General features: G+C 43.4%; 2 protein-coding genes across 5 annotated transcripts in view; both read left to right on the top strand.

The window, feature by feature from the left end:
* The window catches only part of ppfia1 (PTPRF interacting protein alpha 1), a 72,672-nt gene extending 66,227 nt beyond the window's left edge, over positions 1-6,445 (top strand). For all 3 annotated transcript variants that reach the window (XM_079496816.1, XM_079496817.1, XM_079496815.1), the window contains one exon: positions 1,470-6,445. The gene's annotated coding sequence lies outside the window, so the exon portion shown is untranslated. The remainder of the gene's footprint in view (positions 1-1,469) is intronic.
* Positions 6,446-8,414: 1,969 nt separating this feature from the next.
* cttn (cortactin) lies at positions 8,415-25,479 on the top strand. Of its 2 annotated transcripts, none has more exons than XM_079496678.1 (15): positions 8,415-8,578; positions 10,193-10,281; positions 11,405-11,478; positions 11,558-11,687; positions 12,696-12,806; positions 13,969-14,023; positions 14,561-14,671; positions 15,260-15,370; positions 16,224-16,334; positions 18,061-18,116; positions 18,847-18,916; positions 19,071-19,327; positions 19,926-20,061; positions 20,837-20,908; positions 22,019-25,479. In XM_079496678.1, the coding sequence occupies exons 2-15, from the start codon at positions 10,198-10,200 to the stop codon at positions 22,153-22,155; spliced, it is 1,515 nt and encodes a 504-aa protein (XP_079352804.1). In that variant the 5' UTR covers positions 8,415-8,578; positions 10,193-10,197; the 3' UTR covers positions 22,156-25,479. The 2 variants fall into 2 exon arrangements, with proteins under 2 accessions (XP_079352804.1, XP_079352803.1); XM_079496677.1 differs by having other exon boundaries at positions 19,926-20,064.
* The last annotated feature ends 1,664 nt before the right edge of the window (positions 25,480-27,143 follow it).

Genomic DNA, 27,143 nt, shown 5'->3' with positions numbered 1-27,143 from the left:
GGTCTGAGAAGGAACAGAAGTGGTCACGTGACTGGGCTGCGCCATGACACTTTCATGGACACTTTCATGGGAGCCAAACTCACACCGGAAGTGCAATGAATACATGGCAGTGAATGGAGCCGGCTGGACCAGCTCATAACAAACATTATTGATGAACAATTGAGACCTTTTGTAAAGTCACTTCTGGAAAATAACAGAAGACATGTAACACATTGTCTGCTGTGTTGCTGTTCGATATGTAATTTTATAGAGGTATGGTATCTAAAGAGCACAAAGTACCTTTCTTAACGCACCAAGTATCGCGAGACTTCCCACCGTTTCCTGTCTGGCAGCCAAATATCGGAGCCAGAAACGATACCTGCTGCTGTTTAGATCCTCAGATAAAATTATATACTGTGCACATCGAAAAGTAAGTGATTAGAAAACAACCTGTGATATGTCTATTTTCCAGAAGTGATTACTTTACAAAAGGTCTCAATTATTCATAAATAATGTTTGTTATGAGCTAGTCCAGCCGGCTCCATTCACTGCAATGTATTCATTGCACTTCCGGTGTGAGTTTGGCTCCCATGAAAGTGTCCATGAAAGTGTCATGGCGCAGCCCAGTCACGTTACCACTTCTCTTCCTTCTCAGAGCTTCCTTGCCGTAAACAAGGAAGTGAACGGCAGCGCGCATGCAAGGAGTATGGTACAGAAGGAGAGGCCAAAATCTGAAATGTATTTTACATTTTGAGACATAATCGTTAATTTACGATCTATAAAACCCAGCACTTTCATTCTAATCTCGCATATTTCTGTTCTACGGCCTTTATAGTATAGTATAAATGGACTTTATATTTACCGCATCGTAATCGTTCCACGTCGCTAGGCAACGATCAGCTTTTAATTTTTTTACCTCACCAATATGGCGGCTCCATAGAGTCCTGTAATGGCGGCGATCGTTAGTGGCGTTTATCTCCGAATTGAGACTCAGATGAGGTCATATGAGGTGAGGGACGATGTTAGGAGCTCAATAAAAAACATTGTGCGAGGCTCCAGTTAACAGATTAGTGTTTTTAATGCTAGCGAAGGGTCAGATCGTTACATCAAAAATGGACGGTTACTACATCCGGTTCAGAGTATTACACCCTCTGGTGGTAGGACAGAGTTTTACACCCTCTGGTGGTAGGAGAGTATTACACCCTCTGGTGGTAGGACAGAGTATTACACCCTCTGGTGGTAGGACAGAGTATTACACCCTCTGGTGGTAGGACAGAGTATAACACCCTCTGGTACGACAAGTATAAATTCAGCTTCAATCTGTTGCACAACGCAGCTTTAATAACGCATGTTCTACTGCCCTCTCCTCTCTCTCTCCTGTTCTGTGTGTCTCTCTATCTATCTCTCTCTCTCTGTTCTGTTCTGTCTCTCTCTATCTCTCTCTCTCTCTCTCTCTGTTCTGTGTCTATGTCTCTCTCTCCTCTTCTCAGTTTATCCTCATTATTTCTATAGGTAACCGTGGTAACCGTTGGCCAGAAGAGGAGGCGGAGTTCCCTGCCTTCAAGACCAGGATGATGAACTGAACCTGATTATTAACAATTATTATTATTATAATAATAATTATAGACCAGGATGATGAACTGAATCTTTTTTATTATCATTTTAATTATTATCATCACAGAAGAAATACCTTTTAGTCATGTTGTCACCGCTCTCAGTATCCCCCCCCCCCCCCCCCCCCCCCCCAGAGGACATATTCTAGATGTATTCTAAGTGTATCATATTTATGGACATGTAATTGATTTTAGAATTATCTTGTATCTCTCTTTTTTTTTACCTCCATCCCACTTTAATCAACTCCCTCCCTTTTCCCCCTCTACTGAGCTCTTATTGTGAAGCTCAGTTCCCCTCTACTGAGCTCTTATTGTAAAGCTCAGTTCCCCTCTACTGAGCTCTTATTGTGAAGCTCAGTTCCCCTCTACTGAGCTCTTATTGTGAAGCTCAGTTCCCCTCTACTGAGCTCTTATTTTGAAGCTCAGTTCCCCTCTACTGAGCTCTTATTATGAAGCTCCACTTTGTGTCAGATGTAAACTCAGTTTGTATATTTCTATCAACAGAACATTTTATCTAATCTTTGTTTTTGTTTTATATTATAATCCTCATCTTATTGACCAGATGTATCCTTGTTATTGTTGTTTTTATTGTTTTTCCCCTCTTGGTCTTTGAGTTCTAATCATTGAATTTATGCTCAAAGTGACTTTGATAAAATCTGTGATATAACTTTATAACTCTATCTGCTTTGTTTAACCACACCCACAACAACTCTAGGGGTGTGTCTGTTTAACCACACCCACACCAACCCTGGGGGCGTGTCTTTGTTTAACTACACCCACACCAACCCTGGGGGCGTGTCGTCATAGCCGATCTTTACAAGCGAGCTTGTTGATTGGACTATAATTCCGGTGTGTGTGGAGGAAAAAGGAAGGGAGATCAAGCATGGCTCCCTGTGGCACACCGCTCAACACACTAGCTTAGCACTGGTGGCCATTTTGTGTTTCCACTCAAAAAAATTGGCCATTAACTTTTCCCATTGAGATTTCCCCAAAAAGTATTTATATCTGTTGTTTTAAGCCTAGAATCAAAATAAAGGTAGTGGGTCACACACACCAAGACTGCAGTTCAAATAGTTTATTTCATATTTGAACAATTGTTATGATGTTATGAATGGGTAGCGCACCTATAGTCAGAGCGCGGTGTTCATATGAAGAGTAAGCCTAGAATCAAGCCATCCAGGATCCTGGTGAATCATGACCGTAAAACCTTTGATTGTGTGGGAATAAAACAAAAATAAGCGCTAAATTCAGTGCCATGGACGGAGATCTCCGTCTTTTAATGTGTTCTATTGATTAAGGTTGGTCGCGATCCTAAGCTACACCTGGTCGGCTCTGGAATGCTAGCGCGATGTAGACGGCCGATGACCCCGAGATCCAAGATGGCCACAAAATAATTAATACAAATAAATGGATTTTAAATTAATTTAAATCCTCATGATTCACCAGGATCCTGGATGGCTTGATTCTAGGCTTAAAATAATTTATATAAAATTGCTTTGTGAAATCTCTATGGGGGAAAAAAATTAATGGCCTATTTTTGAGTGGAAGCACACATGGGCTGACACTGCTATGCCCTACATTTAGTCAAGTGGTTACAGTGTACTATTGTTTAGCTCATCACATGTGATTCTATGTAAATGTGTGAATGAATATATTGGAAGAATATCAGGCTGGTATAAGACGGATGTGAAACACCTTTTATTATCACTTTCACCCTTTTTATTTTCATAATCTGCGATACCAAAATGAAACCTCTTGAATAAAACACTAAGCTAAGAAAAAGCCATAACAATATTACTGTATTAACAAACTGTAGCGGGAAATCCACCAGCTACGTCCGGATGCAAGTTAAATAGAGGAAGTCCCACTAGTGCCAGAGGTTCTCAAAGTGTGGTCTGCGGACCCTCTGGGTTCCTTGATGTGGTTCCAAATGGACCCTTACAGGTCTGTAACTCTGAGTGTAACACATGGAACCACGTCAAGTTCCATTTGTACACTTTCAGAGTTACAGAACTAAGCGTTAATTTGGTTCCATTTGTACACTCTCAGAGTTACAGACCTGTAAGGGTCCATTTCGGTTCCATTTGTACACCAGAGTTACAGACCTGTAAGGGTTAATTTGGTTCCATGTGTTACACTCTCAGAGTTACAGACCTGTAAGGGTTAATTTGGTTCCATGTGTTACACTCTCAGAGTTACAGACCTGTAAGGGTTCATTTGTACACTCAGAGTTACAGACCTGTAATGGTCCATTTGGTTCCATTTGTTACACTCTCAGAGTTACAGACCTGTAAGGATCCATTTGGTTCCATTTGTTACACAAGAGTTACAGACCTGTAAGGGTTCCATTTGTACACTCTCAGAGTTACAGACCTGTAAGGGTCCATTTGGTTCCATTTGTAATCGGTTATGTGGGATCCACTGCTCCTTTAACCTCTCCTCTACACCTCCTTGGGAGGCGTGAAGGGCCTTTTGCAACCAGCAGATTTCACAGACCACACAGCCCATGGCAGATCAGATCTCACAGACCACACAGCCCATGGCAGCAGATCTCACAGCCCATGGCAGTGACTTTTCACATCATTGACAAGGCTGGAGCGTTCTAGGCGAGAGAGTGTCGGCGCCTAGCCTCCAGCGCCTAGCCTCCAGTGCCTAGCCTCCACCGCCTAGCCGCCTCTTATTCAGGCAACGGACGGAATAGCTTATCACCCATTTTCCCAAATTTGCACATCGTACGTGACAATAATGTGGCGCATTTATAGGCTAGCTAACTTGCTAGCCAGCGAGCGCACACACGTCACTTCGTACCCTTCCTAGCCCTAAACGGAGGACGGTGTTAGCCAATGAAGATGATGTAGGCGGGGTTAGCCAATGAAGATGATGTAGGCGTGGTTAGCCAATGAAGATGATGTAGGTGGGGTTAGCCAATGAAGATGATGTAGGCGGGGTTATCTAATGAAGATGATGTAGGCGGGGTTTGTGAAATTTGCTGGTGGGAAAAAAGGCATGCGGAGAGTGTGTCGTCGTCCCCCCCCCCCCCCCCCCCCCCCGGGAGAGCACACAGGAAGTCTCGCCCACACGGTGACTAGTTAAAATGTGGAATCTCTCCATCAATGGACCAAGTTCACTGCGGCCTCAATCGACCCCACTCCCCCCTCTCTGTCTCTCTGTCTTTATCTCTCTTTATCTGTCTCTCTCTCTCTGTCTCTGTCTCTCTCCCCACAGGGCGGTTTGATCTGCCCCAAAAAAAAAACTTTAAAGAAAAACGGAAAAGTAAAAAAAAAAAGAAGAAAAACACTTTGTACGAAGACTTAATATCAAGCCTTATATGTTTTGTTTTGTTTCTTAACTGCTTGCTGTCCTTTTGTTCTTATTTATTATTTAGTCATCAGTTCACATGTGTTTCTGTCACCAGCTTTTATTTCTAGTATAAATAAATAATGAAATATTTATGTCAAGGGTCACGGTTCAGAGGTCAGCTGCAGACGTGTGTGTGTGTGTGTGTGTGTGTGTGTGTGTGTGTGTGTGTGTGTGTGTGTGTGTGTGTGTGTGTGTGTGTGTGTGTGTGTGTGTGTGTGTGTGTGTGTGTGTGTGTGTGTGTGTGTGTGTGTGTGTGTGTGTGTGTGTGTGTGTGTGTGTGTGTGACAGAGCAGAAACCTATCTCCATGTATGTGACATGTGTCAGTGGTTCTCAAAGTGCAGTCTGGGGACCCCCAGGGGTCCTTGAGGTTGTTCAAGGGGGGTCCCCGGCTAAATGATAGGAACCAAATGGACCCTTATGAGTCCATAACTAAGAGTGTACAAATGGACCTGTTAGGGTCCATTTGGTTCCATTTGTACAATCAGTTAAATTAACATATATGATTTAACAATATTTTGATGACATATAGCCTCTCGCACCCAAAACTAAAGAATGGTTTGTTGTCATTGGATAATTCCATGCTGTATTGATGTTGGTACCATTAGGAGAGATTACAGGCTAACTTTGATATATAACAATTCTTCTACATTCTCTTATTGTGTAGACTTATGGTAAATTAATTCATGCAGATGTTTAACAATAATTTAACTTGAGAGGGTCAAATTAAACCAAATGGGTCACTATTAGGGTCAATTTGGTTGCCAACTCTCCATCATTTAGCTGCATGGGGACCACCTGGAACCCCCTCAAGGACCACTGGTGGTCCCCGTACCACTGGTTGAAAACCACTGCTCTGTGTGATCATAACTGCAGCGTCAAAATGAAAGTATTAGCAGATCTACAAGATCTGCTACTTTTGCGGTTTTTGAATTTGAATTCCAGGAAATGGAAAAAGAAAACTAATAGTTTTGTTTTTGTTTTTTTCAAATGGATTCTAATATGTAGCCATAGTACCTTTCATCAGTTCGATATTTATATAAAAGAAACACACGCACACACACTTAACCACTTTCACTTTAAACATGTTCAAAAATATCCGATTTACAAGCTATTTTTGCGACACATTGTCGAAGCTTGTACATTGGCTGTTTTCGATACTTTTGTGTAACGCTGTAATCTCAGACAGAAGGTCGTTTTAATGTACGAGATAAAAGGTTGTATGATGGAGATATGAGGTTTAGTAGAGTCTCCTGATGGGTGTGTATGTGATCTATATATATATATAGTCGTTTTTATGCACAAAATACAAATCATGTTGCTGTCCTTGTTTTTATTTCATTTTCCTCTGATCTCGTAACAAGATGATGTACAGTCTGAGTACCTTAATGAACTATTTTTATCACAGTATTATTTATTGCTTACTTTCAATAAAATACTGAAACTTATTTTCCACTGCCAATAAAAAGACTAAGTCTTTGTGTTTTCAAGCATCCACTCGCCTCGGCTCTCCTTTTTTTGTTCCTGTTGGAAAAGTGTTGGCTAAAGTGTAGTTGCTTATTTGTGGCTTTGTTTTCTAATGTTTAAACCAACAATTCCAAGGCAAGGACCCCCAAAAAAAATTCTTCTTTTTAATAGAACTACAAACTCACGCGTCACATCGCGACGCGTTGTGAGTTTGTAGATCTGCTATTTTCAAAGCCTCTGTAGATAGCTTTAAAGCACAGCTCAAGACCTATTTCTTCACATGCTTTTAGTTGATTTTTAATTCTCTGTCTAGCCTCGCAGTGGCCAGCCGCCAGACGTGAATCTGCTGGTGCAAAAAAAAAAGAATGCCCTTGGCGGATTACCAAGTGTGATATTAGTATGGCCAAGCCAGTCTAATTTATGTCCTCAATGTTTGGCCTGATTCACTGCCTTTTTGCTTTTACTTTTTCTTTATTGCTGTAAAGCACTTTGAGCTGCATTTCATGTCATGAAAGGTGGACCTCAAACCCTTAGATCTCCATACCTGTATATGGAGCTGACCTGTTCTGACATTCCATATGTTGATCCTTCCCCATCCATCCATCCTCTTCTGTCTCACTTTTGACCCCCCATGCCAATTAAAGCACCAGCGCACGCCCAGCAGTCTGCTGTCACCCAGGCGGATATGTTGATGGGCTAGCAGTGGGTGCCCTTTAGGGCAAGGTCGCTTCTCGCCCTCAGGCATCTTACTATACAGTATACAGTTCGGCAATACAAAAAAAGTGCCTAAAAAATAAGAGGCAGCCGTTCTTCAACGAGGATAAAAGTCCTTGTCAAAATCTAATAAAACAGTTGAAATTCCTGTGCCTGATGAATGTCGTATTTCCCGTTCTTACCAGATGATGGTCATGCATGCTGAATGCTCCTTGTTTGCATGCCTTGGAAATCCTTTTGTTTTGTAAATACTGCCAGCCAGCCAGGAACCACTGGAGCCAATGCTCACCCTATCTATTGTTCTAGCCTAGCCTAGGGGTGTTTTTTGTCATACATTTATTATTTTGACCAGTTCTTCCAAGGCAGGCAAAAGTCACTTCGAGCCCGAGGTGGCAGTGCAGCCTGTCTGTGCGCAATATGAGGGGTCGAGGTCGGGTTAACGCCCCATCTTGACCCCCTGTGGCGCCGGGGGTCAAAATGTCCACAATTCTATGCTGTATTGATGTTGGTCAAGATATCACAGAGACAGTTTGTTTATTTTTGGACCACAATTCTTATATGAGACGATTCTAATTTGACCCAATGTTATTCTCCAGATAAATGTCTTCCACACACCAGGGGATGAACGAGTGACGTCAGGACTTTGGCACTGTCTAGGGCTAGCAGTGGGCCTGATTTCCTGGCACCACTGAAAAATCTGCCATTCATTTTTCACATAGAGATTTACAAAACAATATTTATATCAATTATTTTAAGCTATGGAATCAAGCTAGCCAGGTGGATCATGACCATAACCTGTATTTTCTTCATGTGGAGACAGAAAAATGCTAAACAAAGCATAAATGTTTTTCACAGAATCAAAGGTTTTATGGTCGGCGGTGGCTCAGGGGTAGAGTGGCTGGATGGTAACCACAAGGCTGCCAGTTCGAACCCGGGCTCCCCCAGAGTTAGTGTCGAAGTGTCCTTGAGCAAGACACTGAACCCCTAATTGCTCCTGATGTGCTGGTTGGTGCCTTCCATGGTTTCTGCCGCCATCGGTGTATGAATGTGCGTGTGAATGGGTGAATGTACTGCACAATCTATGTAAAGCGCCTTGGATAAAGGTGCTATATAAATGCACCATTTGCCATTTATGGTCATGATCACCAGGGTCCTAGACAGACAGACTATACAGGTCTATACAGGTCCTGGACAGACAGACAGACTATACAGGTTGTATAGTTGCTTATTTTGGGCTTTTCCTGGAGCTGGCTGCTTATTTCTCTCACAAACTCTGGCAACACTGCACAGTTCCCAACCTGAACCTGGCAACCCAGGGAGGCAGCACAGTGAGCACACAGCTACAGTTCCACCCAGGAAGATCTGTCTGAGCGTTCAGGGCGTTTAATCCACAACTCTGTTGGTTTTTAACACTTCAATCATTCAGGATTAATTAAGGCTCATTAAGGTAAGAACATAAAACACGTTATTTAACCATAACCGTTAGAGTCAGTTATAAAGAAGAGTTTATTCCAGACAGGAGAGAAAAAAAGGCTGTTAGCTTTAAAGCTAACTGCTAAAAACCTGGAGCAGGAAATGGCAGGGAAAATAACTACACATAAATAAACATGTATTATTGTTATTATTCAGTGTTTAATAATTGACATTACATTTGTTAAGACTGTCTTCTATGCATGTATGTAAATGTATAATGATGCTAAAAGCATCAGGCATAACATGGGGTTAGGTTAGTGGAGGGTCTCTAAGCAGAATTATGAAACGTGTTTCCCCTTAAGTGTTTAATTAATTTAATTAAGTGTTTAACTAATTTAATTAAGTGTTTAATTCCACCCTTTATATTTCGATGATGATGATGATGTTTATAGCATTCGGTGTCAACCTGGTTCTCTACCTTTTTAGAGGACGTTTTTACTTTTTTTTTCCCAACACGGAAATGAAGGGATGTTGCTGGGATTATGGGTATGGACAGGCAGGCAGGCAGACAGACAGACAGGCTCACAGGCAGTGAGACAGACAGACAGGCTCACAGACAGACAGGCTCACAGGCAGTGAGACAGACAGACAGACAGACAGACAGACAGGCTCACAGACAGACAGACAGGCTCGCAGACAGTTTATTCTCCAAGTCCATTTCTACCTGATCTACTTTCTGTCAACAAAGTGGAAGTGCTCACTTCACACGGGTGTGATTCTTGAGGGGCGCTAGCCCCTCTTATATACAGCTTTTGTCCCCACACGTCTCATATTTGCCATTGACAATGGAAGGATAAATTAGGTCAAATGTCTGCCAAATATGATGTAAATTTGTATATATGTAGACAAGCAAATCGGCTAACCAATAACATAAATTCGGTTGTTCATGAGATATGTATGATGATGTATAATGATACGAGCACCCCTCACTTCACACGGGTGTTGTTTTTTGTATCAAACAAACACTTTGCAGATAGAAAGAGGACCATTCAAGGCAAGCTTTCCGTACAGCTGTAAATGTTGAGTTTAACGTTGTTTAATATAATCAGATTATAGCACTTTTCTGTTTGGATGTATGGGCTGTCCATTGTTGGTGTTGCAACTCTAGATTCAACATATTAAAAAAAATAATCTAGTGTTGCAAATTGTGGCTACATAGACTCCTCTCCTTCTCACAACTGTAAAGTCCAGGATCAAATGAATGACATGACTGTACTGTTTTGTTGTAATGCCTTTAATGGAACCCAGATGTCTCTCTCTCTCGCTCTCGTTGTGCTGACTCAGTCAGTAGTGAGGTCTTGTGGATCCGGTCCAAAACAAACCGCTTCCACTTCCTGTAGTTTACACAGAACCAGGGCAGTGAGTGGGTCAGCTGACGGTTAGGGTTAATTCACAACATGCCAGTTATTTGCAATAAACAAATCAAACATGCACAATTTGAAAAGTTCTACAAATTCATCACTCGCAAACGGTAGCTTTTAATGATGGACCCACTGGTATGAAATACAGAGTTTAAGTGTGTGTGTGTGTGTGTGTGCGTGTGCGTGTGCGTGTGTGTGTGCGCACATGCGTGTGTGTGCGTGCGTAGTGAGGATGTGGAAAGCAGCAGCGGGCCAGAATGTCACGGTGGCCGTGGACGATGGAGGAGACGACTGGGAGACCGACCCCGACTTTGAGGTAGAGATCATTTTATATCAGTGCTTTACGATGTGTCTGGTGGTCCCTGGAGGACCTCAGGTTGAAGTCTGGTGGTCCCTGGGCCATGAGGACCTCAGGTTGATGTATGGTGGTCCCTGGGCCTGGAGGACCTCAGGTTGATGTCTGGTGGTCCCTGGAGGACCTCAGGTTGATGTCTGGTGGTCCCTGGGCCATGAGGACCTCAGGTTGATGTATGGTGGTCCCTGGGCCTGGAGGACCTCAGGTTGATGTCTGGTGGTCCCTGGAGGACCTCAGGTTGATGTCTGGTGGTGCCTGGAGGACCTCAGGTTGATGTCTGGTGGTGCCTGGAGGACCTCAGGTTGATGTCTGGTGGTCCCTGGAGGACCTCAGGTTGATGTCTGGTGGTCCCTGGAGGACCTCAGGTTGATGTCTGGTGGTCCCTGGAGGACCCCAGGTTGATGTCTGGTGGTCCCTGGGCCTGGAGGACCTCAGGTTGATGTCTGGTGGTCCCTGGGCCTGGAGGACCTCAGGTTAATGTGTCTGGAAAAATCTAAAATAGATAGCAGATGTACAAGCTCGCAGCATGGCATGACGTGATGCAATGTGACTATGTGAGCTTGTAGATCTGCTGTTATTGAACAGCCAACACTACCAGTCGACTATAGGCAACATTTGGACTATACAAATCCTTAGTTGAGGACAGCCCTCGCCCCTCGGGCTGTTCTCTCCGTGGAATGTGTGAACTATCTTGGTGGTGTAAAAGAGACTTCAATGTAGTTTTCTGGTAAATCTAGTATCTCCTCCTGGTTCCTGTAGGACCATAAAATAGACATTTACTACTAAATGATGAACAAATCTGGTTTTACAGATGAATTAAAGGTCATATCTAACAGCTCTGCGTTAGAGTGACTGAATGGCAACCATCAAGGTTCCAAGTTCAAACCCGGGCTCCCCCAGAGTGTCGAAGTGTCCTTGAGCAAGACTCTGAACCCCTAATTGCTCCATATGTGCAGGTTGGTGCCTTGCATGGTTTCCTCCGGCATCGGTGTGTGACAGAGAAGGAACATCGCTGGGGTTAGGTAAGGTTAGGGTTAGGTAGCGTTTCATGGTGATGTTCTGACGTATCTTCTGGTTCCTGTAGAACGACGTGACGGAGCAGGAACAGCGATGGGGGGCCAAGACCGTGGAAGGCTCCGGACATCAGGAACACATCAAGTGAGTAACTCGCAAAATCTACTTGGTGACCTACAGGTGACCTCTGTGTCCACTGACTCTGTCCTCACCGTGTCCTCAGCATCCACCAGCTGCGTGCCAACGTGTCCACAGAGCACACGTCCCTGAGGCAGGCGGAGCAGGACAAAGAGCCCAAAGCCTCACACGGCTATGGAGGAAAATTTGGAGTCCAGCAGGACCGCATGGACAAGGTGACCTCTGACCTTCTGACCTCACCATTCACACGTTACAGTCGGCATTAGAGATTTTCACGGGTCCAATTTGACCAACCCGTACCCACAAAAATCACACCCGTGTGAAGTGAGGGGGGCGCTCTTATCATCGTACCGAGAGATGTCAGAACCGGAGCCAAACGGACCCGGCTATTATAGAAATAGGTGTTCCGACCCCGAGCAGCACAGAGATGTGGAACCTACCCGTACAAACCCCGAGGACCCGAGGCTCTTTCTAGTTGTTGTACAAAAGAAAAGCGAGGACTCTTAAGGTGCATTCAGATCAGATCTGAAGATGTAGATTTGTTTCCAGTCGCTTCAATCACTTCACTTTGGTCTCTCGGGTCAGCCTTGGAAGAAAAAAACTAATAATAAAGCTCACTCTCCCCTCCCTCGAGTGGTGGAATATATTATTGATTATTTGTTATAACAGATATAAAAGCTACACAGTAATTTAACTTTGGAAGTGTAACCAAATGGACCCACTCGATCCATTTGTACCTCGAAACATCTGCAGCCGAGCTAGAAAACACCAAAGACGGCTCGGTTCAATATATTTAACATAATTCCTGGCTGCTTGTACATCACTTGTGAGCAGAAAACAAATCATCTTATGTCTCTGCAAAGGGTTTGTATGAATGTTTGTATGAATAAAACCACCGGGGAAAGACGGAAATAGCCAGCACTCCGACGTTCTTCTGGTGCTTTTAATTCATATTAAGGCGCACGCAAACACTTCGGAGGGCTAGCTATTTCTTTCCTGTTGTCTACTTCCTTGCTAAAGGTGTGTGTGTGTGTGTGTGTGTGTGTGTGTGTGTGTGTGTGTGTGTGTGTGTGTGTGTGTGTGTGTGTGTGTGTGTGTGTGTGTGTGTGTGTGTGTGTGTGTGTGTGTGTGTGTGTGTGTGTGTGTGTGTGTGTGTGTGTGTGTGTGTGTGTGTGTGTGTGTGTGTGTGTGTGTGTGTGTGTGTGTGTGTGTGTGTGCTACAGTCCGCAGTGGGTCATGACTACCAGATGAAGCTATCTAAACATTGCTCCCAGACTGACACCTCGAAAGGCTTCGGAGGAAAGTTTGGAGTTCAGGCCGACCGCGTGGATCAGGTACGTTTAACGCAATCAGTGCCAGAAGTCCTTCAAAATAGGAGCTCTGGGGTGCCGGAACAACATGGCCGCTTTTACTCGGAAACCCATGACCCGGAAACAATCCACTAAAAAAAGTTGACTTTACATAGCTAGCTTACATTGCGATCGTTTTAGTTTATACGATATATGATCCAAAAAGCGTTCATATTTTGCGGGAGAGACGGATGTGTACAGAATGTGTTAAGCAACCTTCCACTCGAGGCTGTGCTTTACCGTCAATAATGGACACCTGCGTTTCTGCAGGAACGAGACGATAGGCCAGTTCCGTAAGTAGCGCAGAAGTGCCAACTCATTCTAGGCCAAGTACTGATTTGACTTCTTTTTCACAAAGTGCCTCCAGGCCAAAGACGTTTTTAACTTATTTTGAAATGGGCTTAAATTGATAACATTATAATCATGATTTAAGACAAATCTTACAACTCTCGTTCTAAAAAAATAGAACAAGTCTATGGTGGCCTGTGCTGAACTATTGCTACTGCCATTTAGCGGTGGATGAGTTTTAATGACTGCACAACATTGAGTGTAATATTGCGAATATACAACAGTTACCCTTAAAAAACATGTTGGCTCAATTTCATTGTAACTAAGATATTCGATGGTTTAAAAAAATATATATATGACAGACGTAGCCACTACGCCTAGCAACCCAGCCGGCTCTGCTCTGGGAGAGCAGCGAGACTCGGCACAGCTGTTTTTTATGCCTCCTGGTGGCGCTATAACAGGCCCTATAACATGCCCTATTACAGGCCCATGGTGGCGCTATAACAGGCCCTATTACAGGGCCGTGTGGAAAGATTGGGGCAGAGGTTCTGCTCTGCCACCCAGGGAGTGTAGGTGCAGAGTTTGGCTGCGATCAAGCCAACGGTGCCGGAGATTATCTGTTCACAAACGGACGGACGGAGTGCAAAACATACTCTCTTCATGCCTTCGGTCTGGTGGAGACAATACTAGACAGAATGTATTGTGTTGCTTAACTTTGTAAACGCGCTGTTGACTCATGTTGAACATGACTCTTAATTGTTCTTTCACTCATGTTGAACATGACCCTTATTGTTCTGTTGACTATTGTTGAAGTTAGCGATGTCATAGTGATGTCATAGTGTCTCTCCTGTACTTCCAGTCTGCCATGGGGTTCGAGTACGCCGGGAAGACGGAGAAGCACGCCTCACAGACAGGTGATGTCACATTTATGTCACATTTATTATGGATTCTTCATTCCAACTCCATATGACCAGTTATCAGTGTTAATGACCCTGTGCAATGTTTATTTTGAAGTTTCATTCTGAAATGGCAAGGTGTGTGTTTTTGAACCAATCAGAGAGACAGGCAGCAAAGCTCATGGCTTATTTTTTAACCTAAAACTATTTTAAAATATGTTTTCATTTCCCTACGTCTTTAATTTGTATTGTAGACTATTCCACTATGGGGCGGTATATGGTGTGTTAAGTAAGCATAATGTCTGTCTAGGTGGTCATTGTTGGGCGATAATTCACCGATTAACCACCCTGATGCTGAAGTTTTGATATGCTGAAGGCATTGATATGAGCCGAGTGCTCTGAGGCAGGCTTTGATCAAAGCTGGCGTTGATTAGCCATCGGTCTGTTATAGAGCGGAGCGGTCATTATCAAGAAATAACACCCCGCTGAATTCAGCCATTGACCAATCAGAATCAAGCATTCAACCAACCCGTGTAATAATGTGTGTTCATTTAGACCACTCCACCGGGTTCGGGGGGCGCTTCGGTGTCCAGGCAGACCGTGTGGACCAGAGCGCCATGGGCTTCGACTACCAGGGCAAGACAGAGAAACACGACTCACAGAAAGGTTAGTGCACGCACACACACACACACGGTACCAGGGCAAGACGGAGAAACACAACTCACAGAAAGGTTCTGACTCTGTAGCTCCTCTCCTATAGGCCCCTCCCCGTCAACCAGGACAGAACACACACGCACACACAGTCACGCTCGCACACGCGCAGACACACACACACACACCCCTTAAGGAATTTGCCCCATGCAGGTCTGGACTCATCAGGTTGACGACTCAGCATTTGTTTCAGTCTCTTTCAGTTTTCACACCGAGCTGCAAAATAACCTTACGCTTAGTTAGAATTTGAGCTTTATCAATAATAGTACCCGTTCGAGGATATGACACCTGTCTCTCTGTCTCTCACCTCCCTGTTTGGGTCAGTTTGGTTTCAATTTACACTCTCAAGAGTTAAAGTATCTAATAAGGGCCCATTTGGTTACCAACTCTCCATCATTTAGCTGGGGACCACCTGGAACCCCCTCAAGGACCACTGGTTGAAAACCACAGTGAAAGACGAACATAGCGATGGTATTACGCCATCTCTTCCTATGTCTGTTTATTGGTTGACGTCATCAGATTATACCTCTGTTTATTGGTCAGATTATTCCAAGGGCTTCGGGGGAAAGTTTGGAGTGGAGACGGACAAGGTGGACAAGAGCGCTGTGGGCTTCGAGTACCAGGGCAAGACGGACAAGCACGAGAGTCAGAAAGGTTGGTACACACACATGCACACACATACAGACGCACACACACACACACACACACACACACACACACACACACACACACTCACATAGTTGAGATGCTGTGCCTGTTACTTCTTGTCCATCACACCAGAAATGCTTCCTTCTCTGATTGGTGGGTTTAGCTGTAGGTGTAGATACTACTAGTCTGCACTGCAGGCTTAGGCAAGTCAGATTTAACTTGAATACCTTTTTATATTTAATGTGAGCTTGTAGATCTGTTCAAGCTGTTACTTTGGGCTTGTTTATCTGTAAAGACAGACCGATTAAGAAGTCTGAGAAGTTAGAAATGTGATCGCATATCTAGAATCTGATCTGAATCTAGATTGTGATATTGTATGGATTAGCTGTGCAGCACTACACACTACGCACTACACACTACACAGGTATGTATAATGCAAAGAAATGTAAACCCGGGAATCATGTGCATCCAATCAAGGTATCAGGTAGAGAGACAGACAGGCGTTATCATCTGGTAGGAGAGACAGACAGGCGTTATCATCTGGTAGGAGAGACAGACCACATGATCTGGCTGTTAAAATATAACATGAAATGTAATGCCTTTCGACTTTTGTGTGTGTGTGTGTGTGTGTGTGTGTGTGTGTGTGTGTGTGTGTGTGTGTGTGTGTGTGTGTGTGTGTGTGTGTGTGTGTGTGTGTGTGTGTGTGTGTGTGTGTGTGTGTGTGTGTGTGTGTGTGTGTGTGTGTGTGATATTCTTATATATCCACATTGGAATATGAATCTCTGTATTGTGTGTGTGTGATATTCTTATATATCCACATTGGAATATTAATCTCTGTATTGTATTGTGTGTGTTACAGACTACGCGAAGGGGTTCGGGGGTAAATTCGGTGTGCAGACAGACAGACAGGACAAGTCGGCGCTGGGATGGGACCACCAGGAGAAACTACAGCTGCACGAATCACAGAAAGGTACTGTGTCACATGACCCTTAGCCTGGTCCAGCCTGTGTGGTTTCTGGTCTAGAGGGGCGTGGCCCAGCCTGTGGTTTCTGGTCTAGAGGGGTGGGTGGTTTCTGGTCTAGAGGGGCGGGTGGTTTCTGGTCTAGAGGGGCGGGCCCAGTCTGTGTGGTTTCTGGTCTAGAGGGGTGGGTGCCGGTCGAAAACAGGCGGTGGATCCTATTGGTTCTGAGTGATGTATAAATTTAAGATAAGGGAAGGATCGAAGACCAATCAATCATCTGGACTCCGGAGGAGTCCCGTTGAGGAGAATTTGTAAGAATGTAATAGAGTACAAATACTCAAGTCAGAATTAAGTACTGTAAAACCTTTTAAACTAAGTATATTAAACTTTATCTTTAATGTTATAATGTTAAACTGTAATTCTATATTAATACCTTTTAAGGATAAATACTTTAGAGGAAAACTACAATGAGAGAATTAGGCAGAGTATCAGAGTATACCAGAATACCTTAGAATGAGTTTGACACCACACACGGAAGAAGAGAAGTCACACCAGAGCTAAGGATTTTCCATTTGATATATATTACAAATTACATCGGGAGAGAAATGGCAGGTCCGTACAGCGTTAAAAAGATCTCTCACTGACACATCATCAGTGACCATATTTTATACTACATAAGTCATAACATCCTTTAGACATGGGGAAGTAATGTATTTGAGTTCAGAGGGTAACCAAAAGTGAATAATAGCGGCACCTATAGCTGGGAGGTGTACTTGGCATATTACAATTGACGGCCAAGCCGACTAATATAACATTAATAAGACGTAAATAGGAGAGCGAGGGAGACATGAAGTCTACCTAGCTACAAGGTCAAATAACATGTTTTCCAACAGATACGCTGGGTGTTTTGGCAAACAGGAGAAAACAATACTTTATCTTCCCGCCAGCTGGGGGGAACAATTAATACTTATCTAAACGTTGGGCAGAAATGAGATGTAAACTCAGTGGGACACAGGGCATGAAAAATACATAGTTATTGGGAACATGTAACCAAATCCCACAAAATAACAGATCTACAGATCTAATAACTCAAAATTATCCATCACTGAGCGCCCCTGAAAATGGGAACCTAGTTTTTAGAATCATAATATCTCGGATTCTTCTTTTTGGCTCAAAACAAGCTTGATTTGCGCCTCACTTCTCTAAACGATATGATCCCCGGTTACAAAATGTATGTTCTGGGTGAATTAAATGGCATTCGTGGGACCTGTTACATAGCGATTATTCACTTCCTGTTTTTGAGTGAAACGGATTCCAAAATAAAGGTGTTCCCAATATAAAAATCAATGTGTGGCGGTCCTGGTGTACACAATTCAGACACCAGATGGAGGTGTTGGCGGTAGATGAGTTCAAATGGAGGGTAAAGCTCTGCGGACGCCCTACCCAAAACCTTAACCGCACGCGGAGGCCACGTGTGATTTTAACCCACCACGGGTTAGTTTAACCCGCCACGCATGTCTGGAGCCACGGGTGTTTTTTAACCCGCAGCACAGGTGATTTTTAACCTGCAGCACAGGTGATTTTTAACCTGCAGCACTCAATCTTTAAATTATATTTTTAAAAAAAGATATAAAACTACATCAAAATGTCAAAACACTGGTTCACTGTGTGATGTCACTTCCTCTTGCTGGGGTTGATTTGGTCATGTTGTGTGATGTCACTTCCTCTTTTACAGATTATTCCCACGGATTTGGAGGGAAATTTGGAGTGCAGAAGGACAGAATGGATAAGGTAACGTGTGAGATTTGAGATAAAAACGTTCTGAACGCTCTGAAAGAATATATATTCAAAGATTTGCGCTACATTTTCACGATTTTTCAAAAAATAGCTAAAGTATAACATGATCCTTAACCCATTCTGGGCGAGAACCCCTTTTGGTGTTCTAAAGCATTGTTACACTTTAGCTATTGAAAAATAGCAGCTCTACAAGCTCATAGCGTGGCACCGAGTGTCGCGCTATGAACTTGTAGGTCTGCTATTTTTTTAAACTCTTTGAGTATATATTATTACAGAGTGAACGTTTTTAACTCAAATCTTTGCTTCTGGGACGTCCCTGGAACAACATATTTTGAGATGGGGGTCGGCGGCCAATTACATATAGTCTAATTCTGGGGCTCCTTGGCACGAAATAGTTTGAGAACCACTGACCTAGAAACATAGGTTTTTCAGAAAACAGTCATGATTTAGAAGACATTTGTAGAATCGTTTTCAGGTCTAAATGGGTTAAAACACCAAAAGGGGTTCCCGTCCTGAACGGGTTAATGAGTCAAGTGTAGTGTATATTTTATATTTCAGAGTGCAGGGACCTTTATTTAATGAGTATATTTTATATTTCAGAGTGCAGGGACCTTTATTTAATGAGTATTTTATATTTCAGAGTGCAGGGACCTTTATTTAATGAGTATATTTTATATTTCAGAGTGCAGGGACCTTTATTTAATGAGTATATTTTATATTTCAGAGTGCAGGGACCTTTGAAGACGTAGATAAACCTAGTTCTGCCTACCAGAAGACCAAGGCTGTTGAAGCTGGTGAGTGTCTCCGCATGTCCCTCCTCATTTTCTGTCATTATTTTAGTTTTCTGAAATGTTTCAGTCTAGCTCGACGGCCTTGACGACCTTACAGGCGTGTGCAAAGGCTAAGCTTATGTAATTCTGATTTATTTATTTCCCTCCTCTCCACCAGAGGGCAGCAGCACGGGCAGCATCAAGGCGCGCTTCGAGAACATGGCGCAGCAGAAGGAGGTGGAGGACAAGAAGCGGGCGGAGGAGGAACGCGGGCGTCGCCAGGCCAAGGAGAAGGCGGAGCAGGAGGAGGCGCGACGCTCCACCCCCTCCCCTTCCCCCGCTCCGGCCCCGCCCCCTGCCGCCAGCCCAAGCCCCAGCCCCACCCCCCCGGCCGTCTGTAAGCCCGCCGAAGCTACGCCGCCCGCCGCACAGCAGGTGAGATTTGGCGCTCTGTAATCATTTCAGTTGTTTTTTTCATCTGAAACATTTTCTAAATATGAATTTAGGCCATACTTATACCATCTCTGCCTATTGGTTTTCTCCCCCTCCCCCTACTGGGCTGCCATGTCTGACAGACGTAGTTGAGGGGTGATATGTCCCAGGTGCATTTTAACCCATTTCCCGACGTTCACGTAAATAAGCTTTAGTCTGGAAGCCCGCCGATCCCGTAAGTTACGTGATGATGAGGGTCTTTTATTTAATTAATCCATGTTTTGATCCGATCGAGTCGACAGCTGAGTCCCGTTAGCATGCTAGTGTCGAGTGTGTCACTGGACTGTGCCATCTGAAGTTGCGCACGCATCTACCATGAGTTCTATGTGCTGCTTTCAATGGCTTTTATCTCCAAATCGGCGCCATGAATGTAGTTTCTGGTCAAAACAAGGTTTTTCAACGGCCATTGGTGTGTTAATGTGTGAATGTAATGCACAATCCATGTATAGAGCCTTGGATAAAAAGTGCATTTACCATTTTAGGACACTACAGTGGTTTAATTGATCTGTGGTGAAATGTCTCCCCCCGGTGGTGGTGTCAGGACACTCCAGTGTATGAAGCCGTGGAGGAGAACGGGGTCAAGGAGGAGGAGCCTGTGGCCCAGGGGGCGGGGCCTGTGGCCCCGGAGGAGGAGCTCTACCTGAACCCAGATGAGACCGTCCAATCAGCAGCAGCAGCAGGTGAATGTCTTAACGTCCTTGTTCTGGGGAGGATGTATTAACATCCTTGTTATGGGGAGGACGTCTTAATCATAGATATATATAAGAAAGGCTAGATGGCTCACCCGCGCTCTGGCCAATGGAGAGCGATGTTGCTACGTGGCGGCCATCTTACAGAGGGGCAGCATAACATTGTGTCTATGGGGCATGTACTTTTTAAATAACCATAACTTGCTCAATTTTCAAACTGTTTGGTTTGTTATAAACGACGTCCGCATACTTATATGCTTTTATACAACGTTCATATAAAAAACATTAAGCAGATAAGTGTCCTGAATCATAGCCACGTTTTGATTGAAGTATTTATTAACAGTTTGCAGAATTACAGTACATTTCAAGCACAACTCAATACAAAAACTGTTAACTGTGAGTGGACGAAACAGGTCGGGAGGGGCCAAACAATTTTAGCGATCCAGTTTTATATCGATAAAATATACCTTAAGACGTCCCCAGCACACGTCCTTAACACCCCGGTTTTATTTGATAAGACGTGTGTGGACGTCCTGTGCATCAGAAATGTTAAATGTGTGTGTGTGTGTGTGTGTGTGTGTGTGTGTGTGTGTGTGTGTGTGTGTGTGTGTGTGTGTGTGTGTGTGTGTGTGTGTGTGTGTGTGTGTGTGTGTGTGTGTGTGTGTGTGTGTGTGTGTGTGTGTGTGTGTGTGTGTGTGTGTGTGTGTGTGTGTGTGTGTGTGTGTGTGTGTGTGTGTGTGTGTGTGTGTGTGTGTGTGTGTAGATGCTCAGCAGTATGACTATGGAGAGGAAGATCTTGGAGTGACAGCGGTGGCTCTCTATGACTACCAAGCAGGTCAGTGTCCTCATTTACATATCTCTATGACTACCAAGCAGGTCAGTGTCCTCATTTACATATCATTTACATATCTCTATGACTACCAAGCAGGTCAGTGTCCTCATTTACATATCATTTACATATCTCTATGACTACCAATCAGGTCAGTGTCCTCATTTACATATCTCTGACTACCAAGCAGGTCAATGTCCTCATTTACATATAAATGACATATCTCTATGACTACCAACCAGGTCAGTGTCCTCATATACATATAATTTACATATCTCTATGACTAACAAGCAGGTCAGTGTCCTCATTTACATATCTCTATGACTAACAAGCAGGTCAGTGTCCTCATTTACATATTATTTTACATATCTCTATGACTAACAAGCAGGTCAGTGTCCTCATTTACATATCAATTACATATCTCTGACTATCTGGGGCGACTGTGGCTCAAGAGGTAGAGCAGGTCGTCCAATGATCCATGGGTCGGCGGTTCGAATCCCGGCTCCTCCTGTCTACATGTCGAAGTGTCCTTGGGCAAGACACTGAACCCCAAATTGCTCCCGATGTGCTGGTTGGTACCTTGCATGGCTTCCGCCGCAATCGGTGTATGAATGTGTGTGTGAATGGGTGAATGTAATGCACAATCTATGTAAAGCGCCTTGGATAAAGGCGCTATATAAATGCACCATTTACCATTTTTACCAAGCTGGTCAGTGTCCTAATTTACATATCATTTACATATCTCTGACTACCAAGCAGGTCAGTGTCCTCATTTACATATCATTTACATATCTCTGACTACCAAGCAGGTCAGTGTCTCTAGTCGTAGTGGCTGATTTTACACTTGCCGAAAATAGCCGATCTACAAGCTCACAACGTGGCGTGTTGTGAGCTTGTAAGACTTTTCAGAGCGCAACACCCGAGCGCAACCAAACATATAACGACTTTTCCAGGCTACTTTTTATTTGTCGACAAAGTCGTACATGTACTTAGTCAGTCGTTATAGCGTAGTTTTGTATTTGGTTCTTAGTGGGGAAAAAAGCAGTCGACCAACATTTTTCATCACAGTTTCAGTCGACGAAATACTAAACGCTGCTCCGTTTTCTCCGTTCACAGCCGGTGACGACGAGATCTCGTTCGACCCCGATGACATCATCACCAACATCGAGATGATCGACGAGGGCTGGTGGCGGGGGATGTGCCGCGGCGCCTACGGCCTGTTCCCAGCCAATTACGTGGAGGTTCGACAGTGAGCCCCCAAACCCCCCCCCCCCCCCCCCCCCCAACACCTGGGAGGAGGTGTCGCTCAGCCATCTCCTTCACACACCCCTCTCTCTCTCTCTGTTAACTTCGCCTCGATGACACTGTGCTCAGACAAGCCTCGGGAGGTTTCTCACTCATTTCGCTCTTTCTGCTTTCTTTTCTTGCTGGGACATTATTGGATCATTTGAGTTCCATTTGGATCGTTTGAGGTCCATTTGTACCCTCAGAGTTAAGTGTTAATGGGGGTCCTCGTATAGAATAGACGACACTTATCAGTAAATTATTGGTTTTATTAAAGCCACATAAGTTCACCCAAAAAAACAGATGATTTACTTCCCATCAGTTACACACACCATGAAGACTTGAATTATAGATTATTATATAACCTTAAAGGACCACTTTTCAACTTATCTTCATATACCCATATTGTGCCGAATATAAGACGACTCTGATTATAAGACGACCCCCATTTTAATACTCAAGCAGACTAATTAATTCCAGTAAATAACGCCAATATGTACCACAGTTAAGATTGAGTATTAGGACCTCACACACTGCAGAGAAAGAGAAAAGCGTCGAGTGGCCAAAGACATAAAGACCTGAGGTGGAGAGAACAAAGAGAAAAACCTCTTCTAAAGTCTTCTACGGAAGGCTTTTGGATTACGTTTGTTTATGTTCTTAGTAGCTCAACCATCGTCTTTTAAAGTGCAACACAAAAATAACACTATAGAACAACCATTGGTTGGGGTGAAATATCCACATTGGAATATTATTCTCTGTATTGTGTGATTGTGTGTGTGTGTGTGTGTGTGTGCGTGTGTGTGTGCGCGCGCGCGTGTGTGTGTGTGTGACTGTGTGTGTGTGCGTGTGTGTGTGCGTGCGGTCAAACACTAACACCAGTTTATTCTTCGTTGCACGACGGACGGCCTTTCGGCCGGCCGGCGAACATGGCGGACCCACGCACGTCGTACAAGGTCAGCTGTTGTTGCAGTGCGACGGAGCGTGACTCGTGACTTCAAGCTTCGGCCACAAGCTCTTCTCGTACGAGAATGTACAAAACGCGTGCAGATTGGGTGGGTTCCGATATGCCTCCAAGCAGATCGGGTGGGTTCCCCTCTATATCCCTCTAAGTAACGTTAGCAGACTCTTAATATTAAAGTTAATTCATTCCAAGGCACCTTGGAGCCTGAAAAACATTCAGACACTTTATGTAGTTTTATTTTAGCAGTTAACCTCTTTATTTATATAAATACACGTCTTCAATACACAAAGCTTTATATATGCACGTCTTCAATACATAAAGCAAGCATCACTAGCTGTATGCGTCTTCCAGGGTTCATTTTGTCGACTAAAAACAATGAGGGAAATTGTTGCTCGACTGCCTTTCCCCCCCCCCCCCCCCCACCGACAAACTAAATTAAAACCAAGCTATGATGACTAAGACGAAATATATTGACAGTTTCGTCAGCAAATAAAAGCTAGACTAAAATGTTAGGGAGGGACTAGTGGAGAAGAGAAGAGAGGAGAACTAAAAGACAAGTCATTTTATGTTTGGTTGTGCTCTGAAAATAGCAGATCTACAAGCTTGTAGATTGTAGATCGGCTATTTACAGCATGCAACCAAGTGTAAAGTCGGCCATTACGACGCCCTCAAGGCACCGCGAAAATGCATTTTTGTCGACAAAACCAACTGTAGATTCGACTGTAGAAATCGTATGATAATATTAGGTCGACTAAAACTAGACAAACTAGAACATTTCAGATGACTAAAATATGACTAAATGAAAATTTCTGTTAAAATCAACATTGTATGGTTTAAGTCTTCAGCAGCATCGAGAACACAAAAGGCTGACCTAATGGACCAATCAGCATCGAGGACACAACAGGCTGACCTAATGGACCAATCAGCTTTAGTCTCTCTCCTTGTGTCCTCACTACTTTTAAGTTTGCTTTGTTGCACAGAAGAAGATGATTGATTTGTAGCTTTTGTTAGAACAGCTTTTTTTGACCGTTTATATTTCACACAAAGACAACATGAAATTATTATTATTATTGTTCTTTTTCCTGAACACACTAACTTAGGGTGTAGGCTGGGGCTCAACTGAACTGAACTAAACTAAACAAACTGCTGCTATCTGGTGGTGAGCAACATAACACTAAAGGAATACACTACGGCTCATCGAGTATATTTATTACTCCTCATCACTAGTGATAAAGTCCTGGACGCCAACACCTCATCTGCACACGCGAGGGAGCGAGCGTTCCGACGGCCATATCACAAAAATACAAAAAAAACTGTGCTGATATGGAGCGTTGGCGCACTGTTGAGATGTACTGTAGCCTGAACCAGTCAATTAACCAATAAATAGTAGCGTGTAGATCTCAACCAATAAAAGTGTGTGTGGGGGGGGTGGACAACGTTTGTGCGCGCCACGTTGTCGCTCGCAGTACGTCAGGGCGGTCTCGTTGAAAAACGTGTATTAGAAATATTAGAAATGTCGTTGTTCGCTCGCTCGCATCGCTGGCAGTGTAGACTAGGTGTAACCTTGATAAAATCCTGGGTGCCATGATGCGTACCGGTGTGAAAAGATGATTTATTATATTTTATGAGGATAGACATTTGTATTCTCTGTGTTCTCTGTCATCCCAGTGTCGTCGTGTGTGTGTGTGTGTGAGTGAGTAGTGGGGGGGAGCACATCGATGCTAGACATGATGTAGGACGATGGTTCCCAAAGTGCGGTCCGGGGGGTTCCAAAAATAGCTGATCTAATAATAACATTTAAAGGAACACAAATGTGTTCCTTTATAAAACAATTCCAACATTTTTCTCAAGTATTTGTTGGAATAAAATCAAATGTCCATTGATTTGGTTTCATTTTCCGCAAATTTTACTTTGTTGCATTTTTCTTTACATTTTACTTAAATTATTGTTAAACATCTGCATTACCCCGTCATGTCAAATGGCTCTGAGCTGTGAGGGTGGGGGGTGGGGTGGGGGGTGAATAAGTGGACAATAAGTGTGTGACAATGGGCCGCATATGGAACGCATCAGGGCAACTCTAATAAGGTGTGCTTGAGAAGGGTCTAAAACTAAATGTTACTGTTGGGCTTGTAGGGATTTTATAATAAAAAGTGACCTTTTATTCCAAATGTTATTTTGTATCTCTGTTCGCTTCAGTCAAATGATCATTACCTGCTTGTTTGTTTATTTGCATTTTTTCTTTTTTTTAAGTAAATACGTTTCAATAAACGATGTATGGATGGTATATTTGATCATAATAAATCAATAAACGATGTATGGATGGAATATTTGATCATAAGTGTGGCGTTTGTTCATTTATACGCATCAATGCTCTAGAGCAGGGGTTCTCAACCTGGGGGTCGCGACCACTCAGGAGGTCGCCAAAGGGGGGTCCCCAGATTATTATTTTTTGCAACTGAATGGCTGGAGAGTTTACATAGTACAGCAAACAGAAATTTGCTAATTTAAAAAAAAAAATGTTCAGAATTTAAAAGTTGTGAAGATGCATGTGAAAAATCACAAAAATTGTGGCGCCTTAGTATAATGTTTATTATGTTTGAGTCCAGCAAACAAACGGCCTGACGGCCATATATGGTGATGTGACTAAATTAAAACACTCTGGGTGCTATCATTCAGTTTATTTTATAACACAAGGCAAAAATTACATGGGTCAATATATGAAGACATCTAATTGACCCTAATAGTCAGGGGATATTAATAAAATCTGGGAATACATTTCTTACCAAGAATTCTCTTCACCAATGTGTTTGTAAAGGTGTCCACTAACATATCCCACATTGGCTTATATTCAACCACCCTAGGGAATTTTTGACAGCTGCTAAAAGTTGGGGTACCATCAACTGCCATTATAAGGCTAAATGTCATTATGCTTTAAGTAGCATGTGATGTGTCAAACTAGTTTTACCCCTAGTTTGGCCATAGCCACTTGCCCAAATATGCCTAATGTGTTGACCTCATTACATTTGTGTTGACCTCATCACATTTGTGATGACGGCTATGACCGTTTTTAGCCCAAGGAGTGTTTTTTGTGCAAAACTAATGCTTGGAATGTATTCAGAATCATGGTTTGACATGTCACATGCTACTTAAAGCATAATGAAATTTAGCCTTATAATGGCAGTTGATGGCCCCCTAGTGGCGAAAAATAAAAATTCTGGGAACTCAGATTAATGGTACCCCAACTTTCAGCAGCCTTCAAGAATTCCCCTAGGGTGGTTGAATATAAACCAATGTGGGATATGTTAGACACCTTTACAAACACATTGGTGAAGAAAATTCTTGGTAAGAAATGTATTCCCAGATTTGACATACTGATAATATTCCCTGACTATAAGTTCATATGTATAGCTGGTGTAGAATCTTGGACCAGTCTTAGGCCGATGGTGCTAAAAAGGTCAGGTCAAGGTCACTCTCGCACCTTCTCATCCAAGCAAGCAGCACATATGGTCACTGTTGACATGGGAATGACATGTACCATATTCCCCTCACCATGGGAATGACATACCATATTCCCCTCACCATGCGGGAATGACATGTACCATATTCCCCTCACCATGGGAATGACATGTACCATATTCTCCTCACCATGGGAATGACATGTACCATATTATCCTCACCATGGGAATGACATGTACCATATTATCCTCACCATGGGAATGACATGTACCATATTATCCTCACCATGGGAATGACATGTACCATATTCCCCTCACCATATGGGAATGACATGTACCATATTCTCCTCACCATGGGAATGACATGTACCATATTATCCTCACCATGGGAATGACATGTACCATATTCTCCTCACCATGGGAATGACATGTACCATATTCTCCTCACCATGGGAATGACATGTACCATATTCCCTCACCATGGGAATGACATGTACCATATTATCCTCACCATGGGAATGACATGTACCATATTCCCCTC

Source organism: Electrona antarctica (assembly GCF_951216825.1).
Source record: "Electrona antarctica genome assembly, chromosome: 3".
Lineage (NCBI taxonomy): Eukaryota > Metazoa > Chordata > Actinopteri > Myctophiformes > Myctophidae > Electrona > Electrona antarctica.
Note: the sequence above shows the minus strand (reverse complement) of the source record. Positions and strands in the feature narration are given on the sequence as shown.

Coding starts and splice junctions, on each gene's coding strand:
- cttn (XM_079496677.1), top strand. CDS start 10,198: ATGTGGAAAGCAGCAGCGGGCCAGAATGTCACGGTGGCCGTGGACGAT. Junction 18,117..18,846: donor AGAAGGACAGAATGGATAAG/GTAACGTGTGAG, acceptor TTTATATTTCAG/AGTGCAGGGACCTTTGAAGA. Junction 19,328..19,925: donor CGCCGCCCGCCGCACAGCAG/GTGAGATTTGGC, acceptor TGGTGGTGTCAG/GACACTCCAGTGTATGAAGC.